The sequence below is a fragment of the Bombus vancouverensis genome, chromosome 12 (assembly GCF_051014615.1).
Source record: "Bombus vancouverensis nearcticus chromosome 12, iyBomVanc1_principal, whole genome shotgun sequence".
NCBI lineage: Eukaryota > Metazoa > Arthropoda > Insecta > Hymenoptera > Apidae > Bombus > Bombus vancouverensis.
Genome location: NC_134922.1, coordinates 4,729,092 through 4,741,481, shown reverse-complemented (window position 1 = coordinate 4,741,481; position 12,390 = coordinate 4,729,092). Strand labels below are relative to the sequence as shown.

Genomic DNA, 12,390 nt, shown 5'->3' with positions numbered 1-12,390 from the left:
GCAAAAACTAAAGTAGCTTTGTTAGTGGAACGGAATTACAAACGAGCATTTCAACTTCAGAACGTTATAAAAGCATACATTTGTTGTTTTCGTGAATTTAACGATGCGAAATAGCGTTTCTTTGATTCATATTTGAAAGGCAGTTTTATAAATCTCTGCCACAGTACCGTAGCCATACATCATACGCATATAGCGTACGACAATCTTTCAATCGTGACAAGATCTACTTCGCAGAACTTTGATTGAAGGTATTCCTTTCGTACGCTCTGTAAAAATGTTGCCCGACGATGTTTGCGCTTTACCGCTTCCATATTTTAACCGATAACTAAAATATTTGATAAGCCAAGTACATATTAGTCCATTCTTTTTACCTTTCGATTTCACAACATGAATGTGGACACTGATTTTTGGACGTTTCACGAGGATCCGATTTCGCACCCGTTTCTAGACTTTACATCAAATACATGAACCGTAAATAACGATTGGATGAACATGAAGGGATTTACGCAAAATTTACTGACTGACAATCGACCGAATTTCACAAAGATTTGGATGTTAAAATTAATCCGTTGAATGACAAGTTTTTAAACGCCAAATAAAAATAATAAATAAACGCCAAATTGAAACTAGCTAATTGCTAGAGAAGTACATTGACTCGCTTTGTCTAAATATACATTTTATTGCTTTATCTGAGAGAAAAGTTCTTTCATCCTTATACTATACGTCCCACTTATTAAAAAGAAAACTCGTTGCATGACATACATCTTGAAACGAACGCATCCGGAAACATCCCTCGATCATCTGCAGATGATATTAAAATAGAGACATATCTCGCGTTCTATTTACGTGAAGCTATTGCAAGCCTGTCATTGCAGTAAGATTTGCCATAGAGAGATATCGATCGCGATAAATCAAATCGTATAAAACAGAACCATTGCGTTGTGACGAACGACTGGTCTAATAACACGACATCGAAGTAAAGTGTGCGAAACTCACAAGTCAGGGGTTATCGCTCTTTGCCATACGGTTCGTTTCAATTAAATCTAAAATTGTGAGGGAAACGTGAAAGATAGTACGACGACGAGAAGAAAGATGATTTACTAGTCCAAGTTTTATAAATTACATTCATGCGCTGCTTCCCCTTTTCACTTTGAATTCGTCTAACTTTTCCCTCGCGACTCCCTTTGAACATTTCCATTTTTACATAGTTAGATGACCAAAAGATAATTATGTTTTTAGTTCTCTTATTACTGTCTCCTTTCCAAGATCGATACTAGACCAGCGAATACATCGTCACACGCATAAATTTTAGTTTAAAAGACGAAAATTAAGATTCGATAGATCAAACCATCGAGTTTTTCCTCCGAGAAGTTAAATTTCTGTTTGACACCATCGTCTTTAAATCTGATTCAAAGGTGAAATAATAATATTTGGTCAATACAGCAGTAGAGGAGATGATTGAATACCACAGTCCACGTCGAATTTCAATATTTCTGCAATTGAATTTAATTGCTTTATATTATGATGGAAATAATACCTCGTTTAACGAAAGTATTAATGAACGTCTATCCAGAAAAATCACGTTTCCCTCCCGAAGACTTCCACGATTCTGAGTGCGTGGCCCAAGTATTACTTTATTGCATCGCTTCTCTTGTTATCAAAAATAAATAAAAGCAGAAAGGAAATTATTGAAAAAAAAAGAAAAGAAGAGGTAACCCATATAGAGAAGAATGAATGGTCGGGTAATACTAGTAAATGTAAATCGTACGATTCACGTGACAGAACAACAAGTTTGTCGGAAATCGAAAACAACCGTGTATAATTGCTCCGAGGTTTCAACGACGAGGAAGCGTCTAATTCGCGCATTTTCTACACAACGTGTCAGGTAATAAAAAGAAAAAACGGAAAGCTACAATGCGATGTAACGTTATTAACGACCACCTGTGTTCTGGCGACAATGGAATATAAAACACGAGAGCCATAAAGCTAGAAACCGGAGAAACGAAACACTCGTTGCGCATCGCCGCTGGAACTTCCAACTAAACGCGTAACTAAAAAACAGGCGACGAATTTATTTTGGTACTTTTTCGATATGGTCAAAATAGACTACAGAGGCTTGCGCGTATCGCAGATGCGAATGCAGGTCAGGATACGAATCACTTTCTTTTGTTTTCTAGGCTCCCGCATGGAATACGAATGCTCGAGCATCGACTATTTTCCAAACGAGGAATACAGCCCAGATCCCAGCGATTCAACGATGGCAATACCATGTGAGTACCAATGAGACGCGGATCGAGTATATGGGACGTGTGCCTTTGAAGGGGGTTGATTAGGTGTCCTCTGTCCGGCACTGAACTCGAGTGTGACACGCTCCGTAAAATATTCGGCGGGAAAATGCTTTCAGCCGGGAGGATGTTCCATCCATGATAAACTGGATCCGACAATTTGTCCATCCCGATTTTCACCCGTCCTTCGGAACCTCGTTCTTCTTCTTCCATCGTTCGCTGAACCGTGAGAAAGAACAATACGAAATTTCAGAACATTCTTCCTTTTTTTCAACGTTTATTCATACATCAATTATTTTTTACGGGATTTTTCACTGTAATTGAAATAATTTTTATTATATTATCGTTATAAAGCGCTGGTGATTGTTGGTATTTTATGCATAGAATTTATGATTTTTACGGGGATTGTATTACAAACATTCGTTGTTACGCTTTTGACGTGAAATTTTTGAAAATAACGACGAATTGCGTGGATATGATAGGATTTATTCAAAGTAAGTTAAAAATGTTTGAAACAGTAGTGTAACAACATACATTTAGTTTCGTATTCGACTAAGTTATATTTTCTTTCCCTGACAGGAATGCTTTTATAACCTCGAAATATGTATTGAGTTTTGTATGGTGAAATATGGCAGTGAAAAATAGAAGGGAAAAGTAGCGAGGAAAAATAACAGCAAGCTGAATCACGCCATGATTCTCAGGCTAATTATTTCTACCGTAATAAATTTCCATTTTATTCTGAAATCCTTTATTCGTTGAACAAAGCGAAATGTATTCCTACAAATCTCATCGGTATCCTCGTATCTACGCGTAATGATCAAAGGATAGTTGAATGAAGGGAAGAAAAATTTCGGCAAGGAACTTTTCCCATTCGTCGAGCCCGTCATACTCATATTTTTTACCTAGATGCAGTTACCAAGTCGGCAATGTTCTTCTTCGCTGCAACATCGCTGCTGGTGGTAGCCGAAGTTTGTTACTTCACGGCTCACGTTACTCACCCGAGACACAGACTTTGCGTCTTTGTCGCCGGCGTAGTCTTCATAGTTTCCGGTGAGTAATAAAGTACACCAAGCTTATATTGCACCTAATACTTTGCGCACACTAACTTTCTGAAAAAGGGTTATGAATACAGAAAGCAGAAAAACAAGCGGTAACTTGTTGGTTCGTATAACGTTCAAAATAAAAAAATATACAGTGTAACTTGTAGAAAAACAAGCCAATCGAAAGATGGTAACTATTGTATGAAATTAAACTTCGTTGTGTTATAATAAAACTACCAATTTTTAAGATAAAAAGAAGAGATCGTAAAATAAATTTCAATGAATTTCGTGGATCTAGTATTATCTTTTTGTTCATTTAAATAACATCGTTGTAAGATTTTATTCGAGTTAGAAGAAATTTCGAAACTATTGTTTAAAAAAAGATCTTGCAGAAGATGGATAAAAAAACCTAAAAAATTATTAAACTACCAAAGGATTAGAGCATAAAGAAAGCGTCTTTCTGGAGCAATTCCGCTTTGAAAAACGCGCATTGCGTTGTAGAATCGTTTTCCCGAGTGTAAATACAGAAAATTCCACCTCGCTTTTCAAATATTACGCGTTCGATGTACACAGGCTCACCAAAGTATTCGAACAGTTGTAGATAGCTTTTCTGAATATATCACCTGTGTTATACGTTATATCACCTGTGCGAGACATTTTGAAATTTCATTAGCACCGTTACAAAACTCGGCTATATTACACCGTTCTCGAAGACGAGTTTATGTACGGATCAGTAGGTTAAATCTACATGTAATGTCCACCTTCGTAAATATACCACGCACGAAGATGGATTAAAGTTTAAATAATCGCGTTACCTAAGCTGTTCAGAGCCCGTGAAATTGTCGCCAGAACTGCTGCAGAGAGATAACGTTCAAGTTATTAAATCGGTTTCCCTTTCAGGTTTGTTAATGCTGGTAGGAATGGTGATGTACATATCTGTGTTCAAAGCTGAAGTCGGTAGCAAACTTAGACCAAGGTCGTCGTTTCAGGTCAGTCAAATATCCAAAACTCATTTGATGTTCACATCCCCAAATAAAGAAAAGAGAAAAGGAAAGACCATATTATTTTCAATCGATATTAATCTCAATATATTTAATCTCAAGTTTCAGTCTGGTGGGAATTTTTTACATTTTACAAATTTCCGAAAAAATAAAAGTTTGTATCTCATTTGAAACGTAGAAATCTCGAATAAAAATTTCCAATGGGGGAATTTTAGTTGAAATCATAGCCTAACCGTGGAATATCATACGGAACGACGAAATTCTCGGTCTCATATTTCCTTGGGTGCCATTAGATTACTTCTTATCTGTATCATTGCCCGTGTGAATGAATATCTTGGACGCAATCTTGCGATTTCAGGGACCACCCTTCACCTACAGGTACGGATTCTCATTTTTGCTGTACGTGAGTGGCTTCATCACGACCGAGGTCGCTGGAACTTACGCCATTTTCTTGTATATTTCTTGGCACCAGAAAGAACTGCTACGGAGAGATTCCAGGCGAAAAAATTACGGGGTTGGTAGTATTAGCTTCGTTTCTACGACTTCGTAAGATCGGGCTGTGCTCGCGTTCGGAAACTTGGACCGAATTAACATCCGCTTAAAAGTTTTCGTGATACGAATCGCAGTCGTTAGTCTTCGTTTGGCAGAATATCAAAATATCGAAACTATTTGCCTGGCTCATCAACAACCAAGTGGTGAAATAATACAAGCGTATCGCTTTCCACTCAAATTAGAATTTCTTTAAAATTTTGCAATTTTAATATAATTCTAATGCACATTCGTCGATTGGACGTGATAAATTTTCTACAAATACTTGAAAGTCTTTATCACTTATACCGCAAACTTTGCGCCTCTCACTTTGATAACTCGCAATCAACGTGCTCTTTTCTTGGTTCGCGCGTGTGCTCGGAATTCTTGAAACTTTCAAGGTGTATAAGTTATTCTTCTAAAAAATTCAGCTACAATCTCGTGCTTTCAACGATAAAATAAAACTCGCGCAAATAAACTTCCAACCCAGCTGAATACGGATAGTTGAGTCTCTTGAATGCCAACTAAAAATTTGAACGTGAAGCTTATATTTTCTATGGTGAAATTTAGATGATATTTTCCAAACGTAATTAATAACTGTTTAAATATTAACGGATAATTGTAAGGCTGGGTTTTGCTAAAACGTAATTCACAAAGATATATTCTGTCCAAGTTAAATTACTCGTTTAATATCTATATAATAGAGTACGAAATGTTCTGCATAAACCCCCATCTGCACGCAATTTAATAAGTGCTCGTGCAAAATTTTACTCAAGAACGTAGCTCGCGTGAATTACATTTCGAGACGAGTTTAATTTAAATTTAACGAACGTTGTGCTACTTTGAGACAATATTATGAGTACCAACAATGGTACATTAATATGATTACGAAGCGAATAATGTCGGAAGAAAAAAGTATATAAATTTTCTGAAAAATGTGCGAATATTTCTACGTGCTTTTCACCATTGCACGATTAAATCTTTCATCCTGCTGTCAATTAACCAACTCGGCGCGAATTCAGCGACTTATTTTAACTGAATTACGATCCGGTAGACTAGGAGTTAAATTACATTTAACTAGTAAATAGACACCTGAATGAAAACGAAGCGAAACGCGAGGCAGAGGCAAGTGTTAGCTCTCGGCCTCCAAGTACCTGGGATCTCATTCGCGCAATGCTATCGCACTCAGGAAACAAGTGACACTCTTGACTTCACGTCCCCAGGTAGTTTCCACCGCACAGAGTAAAGATTAAAAGCATTGGTTCTCTTGTATAGTACTGCTTTGAAATTTTCCCTGCGAGGATGCTCGACAAGATACATGAAACATACATAAAACTTGCCAAATTGAATTGAAAATAGAGCAAGATGATAAAAGGCAATAAAGGGTTATAATTAAAGCAATACGGTGAAAATAAAAGAAGTTCATATATATACATAATATAATCACGTTTCAATCTCAATAAACGTCTGTGTATCAATTTTGTCAAAAATTTCAACATGTTTTTAGTCAAAGAACGGGAATCGAAGTCCGAAATATCGACGAATTTGGTATCTTTAGTGCTAAGTATCGCATCGAATATTAACGCGTGACGCAAAAAGCAATCAGTTAAACACGACACAGTTGTACCAAACATACCTGTTGCGGTATCTGTGAGTCTAGTATACTATAGCGGTAACATAAGCTAGCACAGTTAAAGCTTTACAACTAACTTAAACCTACGACCCGATAGAATGAGATACCCTCGAAAGTCATTTCAGAGATTAGAACGCATACTCGTAGAACTTTATTAAGCCATTTTAATCCAGCTAGAATTTCCCACTTGCACGTGCTTCGAAATGCAGATATTAAAGGTAAACATGCCTCATAAGAGAGGGAAAGAGGGAGGTGTTCTTTGGATTCACCATTGGATTAAAAATGCTTTCAATTGATTTATTTTTATCCCTCGTAATAGATCAATTTTTTTAATCGGATAAAAGGAACAGACGCGCGACGAAATAAGTGTCAGGACAAATAATAAAAGAAGGAACGAGCGAAAAAGGAACAAGATAAACGCCGGCAGTGCGTCGAAAAGCAGGAAGAGGAAACACAATAAAGAAAGGAAAAGAACAATTCGCGACCTACAGTGATCCGTGTGGCCTCTGTTAACATCGAACTGGATTCATCCCCTTTATGTCAGTGGAAATGCAATACTCCCGTGTAGTAAAACCGACACAAGTGGAATAGGTCAGTCATACATCGACCATCAACCTTGTCCCTTCCACATATCTCTACGTATGTATTATACGTGTATCTACACCTATATCATTTTATTTCTCCTTGTAAATTTTTGCAGTTACATTTATTTTACTTCCTCGCTTCGTCCGTCGTAATTTCTCTGAATAATCGTATCTTCGATCTTTTTCCTCCTCCAAAATTCAAGCTGCAAGAGATTCTCACGTATTTTCTACAGAAACACAGCGAGAAATATTTGAATCAAAGGGACTGAATATTCTTTCCAAAACTTCGCTCGATACAATTACGCAGATTGGGGTTTAATGTATCTTTTATGCGTTTGACCTAATTCCCTGCTAAAGCAATCAACCTTAACGCTTCCGGTATTAAACGAATAACCTTATCGTTCGTATATGCGTTGAACGCAGTTTCCTCTTTATTTAACTCTCGTTTTGACGTGTTTTACTCAAAGATAATAAGAGATAATTGTCATTACGCGGAACAGAGATCCGTTTGTTTGTTCATAACGTCTCTTTTCAGGGAGTGTATCACTTGGACAATCACCACGTGCATCATGCAAATCACGCGACTATAGGCCACAGTGGTTTCCTCTGCGAGAGGCATCAGAAGAGATACTTCTTCGGCAGGGATTCGGTAGATCATGTTGACTTCGACGAGTTCTTACCGCCGCCTCCGAATTTGGAATATCACGACCATTTTTCCAGGCAATTTCCTAGGGACCTCACCACGCAGACGGTAAAAAAGAATACGAGAAAATGGAATACAAAAATGTTTAATTAGACGGAATAGTTTCATTTTAACGTTAATTTCTTTTTCACGTTTCCTCTACAAAATATAGCATTGAAATAAGGTTAAAATAAAAGACAGACTGAAAATGTAATTGAAAGAAAAATTGCGATTAAAATAAAAATATTACGCGTTAACCGGAAATATTACATTTCTCAGACGAATTTCATACTTCGTAGCTTTGGAATTTCATAAATCTTTAGTACTTTAGAATTCGATAAATTAATTAATCGCAGGTCAGTACGACAGCCGATGTCCTGCAGGAAGAGGAAGAAGAATACAGTCCCAGTGTTCAACACGAATTCGTGACGTTTGATCTTGACGAACCTCTACCTCCCCCACCACCAGTTAGGGGTGGTGAATGGACCTTCGATACATTGAGAAAAACGACTCCCGTCTGATATACCGTCAGGTATATTTATTCGTCTCTCTTTTTACCTTCTCCTATCATATTTGTCATACTATTTCTCTTTTATCGAGCGTTTAATTATATCGTCATATCAGTTTCCGCAACTCGTATCGCGTAACATGCCCATGATTCATAAAATTCCTCATATAAAAAGTCATGTAACGTTTGGTTAAATTGGCAATTAGTATTTTATACTACATTCGAAACATTTGATTCAAGGAAATGTAATTGACTGTATCTTAAATTTATCTTGAAATTTAAGGTATTGTTAATTTCGTTTCTAATTATGAAGTTTCTATAGGACTAAATTTATTTGAAATTTGTTTCAAATATATGCATGCACGTTAAAATTTCTATTTAAAATCGATGTAAATTTCTTTGGTATTCGAAGACCGCCTAGAGAGGAGACAGAGGAAAAAGGATTCTCTTACGTTAAGAGAAAGGGTAGAAACTTTACAACAGAATATATAACGCAAAATTCATCGCAGATAAAATCACGAATACGGTCCGAAATGAAAGTGGTCGTGTCGTGAAATCAAACGAACGGTTTGTGATTTTGCAGATACGCGAGACTAGTGCAAAGCGTTGAAAGCGACGAGGAGGACGAAGCGGAAACCGAGGAAGACCACGACATAGCTGGCGATTAAACAAATCGACTCGCTTTTTAATGAGATACCTGATACCTTACAACCAAGGATCGGATAGCTTTCATCGTTCAAACTCCAGCAGAAAGCCACACAAAAGCAGACACTGAAGCAACGAGACTTGGGGGTCGATGGATTATCAAATTTCGGAATTAATAACTCGCCGAACTCCTGTTTTACACAACGTAACTCTGTAGTTCAAGATAGTGATCAGGGGAAAAAGTGAAAGGGGGAAAAACATGAAATACATAATCCACGAATAAGGATCAAGTGAAACAGTAACTATTAATTAACATGTTCGATTTCTCAATTTATTTTATTGTGTATTTTTCTATTCCATATTCTTTTTTTTTTCTCTCAATAGAGATTGAGAAGAACACTTAAAGATGATAAATGGTGACTCGGTGAACGTGAAACTTAAACTATGTACTAAGATTGAAGAAAACGAATCGAGAACAAAATCTCGATCCTTCTTTTAATAATTTTAATCAGCTAAAACGACTGCCAGCCTTGATCTTCCATTATTAATCGCATATGAGATGAATATGATAGCTTCGTTGAAACGAACCGTCCCATCATCGTTGAAAGAAAAATAAAAATTCCAGAATACGGGAAAGAGCTTAATAATTATTAATTTAATGATCGTTAAATTTATATTCGTATGGAAGTCGTTGATGATAATATGTTTATGTGATATGTAGAATTTTTAGCAGGTAAATATTACATAGAAATATTGTGTAATACTCTCGAGTTCGTAAAAAAGAAACATTCATCGTTTTATATTCTGGCTGTTAATGGGATTGTCATTTTCTAGTCGTTAGGATTGTTTGTATTCCTTCCTCAGATAGAATTTTTATGGAAAGGAATTAAGCGAAAGTTTCCTAAAAGACTGTTACATACATCTACCATAATGGAATGCAATCGAAACTGTAAATCGATTAAATCTATAGTTACATAAGCATTAGTGTGTTTACAGTAATGGAATATCCAAGGTTTTACTTTTAATACTGTGGGGACCAAAAACAACAGTTGTTTTTCCTGATTATAATCATTTTCTTATCCTGTTTTTAATACAATTAAACGATTCTTACGAATTACTTAAACTTAAAATTTCAAACTGGAAAACAAGGTCTTCGTGGTGTTAAAATTAAAATGAATATAAAGTCATACCAAAGACTGCAATGCCAATGAAAATATTAATCGATTAAATCGAGAAGAGAAATTATTGGAAATGAAATAAGTATTATGACCATGATAGATTATACTCGTGAAGGAATTTTCCCAGATGGAAAACAAGGAATTGCAACCATGAATTTCAGAAATTGATACAGACAACGACGGTGATTCATTGTTTGTATCACAAACTTGTTAAAAAGCCCACCTAACTAAGGAAAATGTGCTGTACAGAACATATAATATTGTTACAACATTAATATGTCTGAAAATTTTTAACACAATTAAATAGTTAATAACTTTTTATACAGTAGTCAATTTTCCACCAAAATTTGTATGCAGACTCATCAATTAAACAAAGATGAAAGTTATTAAGATTACCTATTAATAATTAGTCGATCAAAACAGATAAGACAACAAATTTAATTAAAGGTTTGATGAAATGGTACACATAAATCTTAAACTGTATAACCTTTTTCTAATTTTGTATTTATCACGTTGAATATCATTGTAAAACATTGACAAATAACTTCTTTAGCAATAACCACCTTTCATAATTTATGAAAATTTTCCTGTTCCTAAATTTTTAAATAAGTTTTTATACATGTACAGCTTTCCAGTCGCATAAAAATACACATCTTATAGACTGCTCATATAAACATGAAACAAAACTTTTTTATATAACATACCCAACTTAAACATACAGGAGTAATTCATCAGCAAATTTAATTGGTGAGTAAGATTCAGTGAAAAAGATATTAACCTATAATTTTTTATAATACCAATAAAATAATATGTTCCTTTTATGTGACTGATACACACGCTAATACCGTTACTATATAAAGACTTCAATAATTTTCTTTAATTCTACACAAACTATTTGTAAATAAGCCCAGATACTTGCAATGCAATATATGATATAAAATGCATTGCAAATGAGAATTCATTTTGTATTGTACATTTGTAATGCTCAGAATCAAATCATTATATATCAGTCTCTAAAGGACTTTTTGGTAGTCTTTAAGTAAAATAAACCAAAAGAAGGCAACTGTCATCTGATAAATTGAGAAAAGAAGCGATTGATCTTATTATATATGACATTTGCCCTGAAAAGAAAGAGAAGAAAACTGTTTCTTGAAACGTTGCCATTGTTTATAGAATAATCCATGTTCACTAGCATGTAATAGAAGTTTATTGTTTATGTGTTGGATTATGATAAGCTTGTCCAAACTTTACAATTTGTACAATAAAGTTTCTTCAAATTTAATATTCAAATATTCAACTAAATGCATATCCCATAACATACAAATCATTTAGGTTAATTAATAAGAATTCGATGTAATTTTCAAGTAAGCTTTGAAATATAACTTATTAAATTATAGCATATAAAAAGTATCATTCCATAAAGATTACAATTTGACTTAACAAAAAATAAATTTACATTAATTTCAAGAAAAGTACATCAGAATTCTTTCTATCAATGTACAAACCAATTAACCAATCAATCAGTAAGAAAGAAAATTTACATACACAATTCTTGTCTTGTAAACCCTAAATTGTCCAACGATATAAGGAAGCAACAAAATCACTCCGGTCAAATCGTATCTACATTCTGCACTTTAACTTCACTACTTAAACAAATTATATGTCGAAATTTCATTATAAAACCCTATTTTACCCTTGATAAAGTATAAATTGTACTTAAATATCCAATTGAAAGTAAGTACACATATAGACTGAACACCTTTTATTATAGGAACACATGGCGGGATCTCACACGCGCCATCTGTAAACAGAAGTAACTGTGGTGATAATCATGTGAAATATGATCTGTAATACCGACCATTCAGAGTTTTTATTACGCCCTCTACAATCTATAATATGGTGCCGAATGTAATTAATCTGTTTAAACGCGCTCCGTTCATTTAAACAAAACTTTAGTGAGTGTTAGTATTAGTGATTGAATTAATTTATCTGAACGTAAATCACCATTATATGAACGAGAAATCGTAAGTAGTAAGAAGAATCAGTATACTTCTACGTATATATGAACTCTAGTTATACGAACCTCTTATCCGGCAACGGTTTCAAATGAACGAAATTCTATCGTATATCTAATTTTAATACGAAAGTTGATAAACTTAGAAACAAAGGATATAAGGACAGAGTTAAATTAAAACATTTCAACCAATCAGTCTTAGCAGAATATCATATTGAATCCAGATCACTAGTATATGGATTTGACAAAACTACTGTTATTGCAAAAACATCTTCATATTTTCCTCGAGAAC

General features: G+C 34.8%; 1 protein-coding gene and 1 long non-coding RNA gene across 4 annotated transcripts in view; both read left to right on the top strand.

The window, feature by feature from the left end:
• Stg-1 (stargazin related protein STG-1) overlaps positions 1 to 11,404 on the top strand; it is a 39,292-nt gene extending 27,888 nt beyond the window's left edge. The window contains exons 3-10 of one of the 2 annotated variants that reach the window (XR_013059784.1): positions 2,178 to 2,270; positions 3,192 to 3,335; positions 4,226 to 4,314; positions 4,685 to 4,840; positions 7,607 to 7,822; positions 8,110 to 8,285; positions 8,845 to 9,204; positions 9,291 to 11,404. Coding sequence is in view for 1 of the 2 variants with exons in the window: in XM_033341900.2 (XP_033197791.1) it covers positions 2,178 to 2,270; positions 3,192 to 3,335; positions 4,226 to 4,314; positions 4,685 to 4,840; positions 7,607 to 7,822; positions 8,110 to 8,274 (863 nt within the window). In the remaining variant the exon portion in view is untranslated. Of the gene's footprint in view, positions 1 to 2,177; positions 2,271 to 3,191; positions 3,336 to 4,225; positions 4,315 to 4,684; positions 4,841 to 7,606; positions 7,823 to 8,109; positions 8,286 to 8,844 lie in introns of both variants that reach the window. The other variant, XM_033341900.2, reaches the window with a different exon arrangement.
• A 581-nt stretch (positions 11,405 to 11,985) lies between these two features.
• The window catches only part of LOC143303448 (uncharacterized), a 37,316-nt gene continuing 36,911 nt past the window's right edge, over positions 11,986 to 12,390 (top strand). For both annotated transcript variants that reach the window (XR_013059787.1, XR_013059788.1), the window contains exon 1: positions 11,986 to 12,108. This is a non-coding gene — a long non-coding RNA (uncharacterized LOC143303448). The remainder of the gene's footprint in view (positions 12,109 to 12,390) is intronic.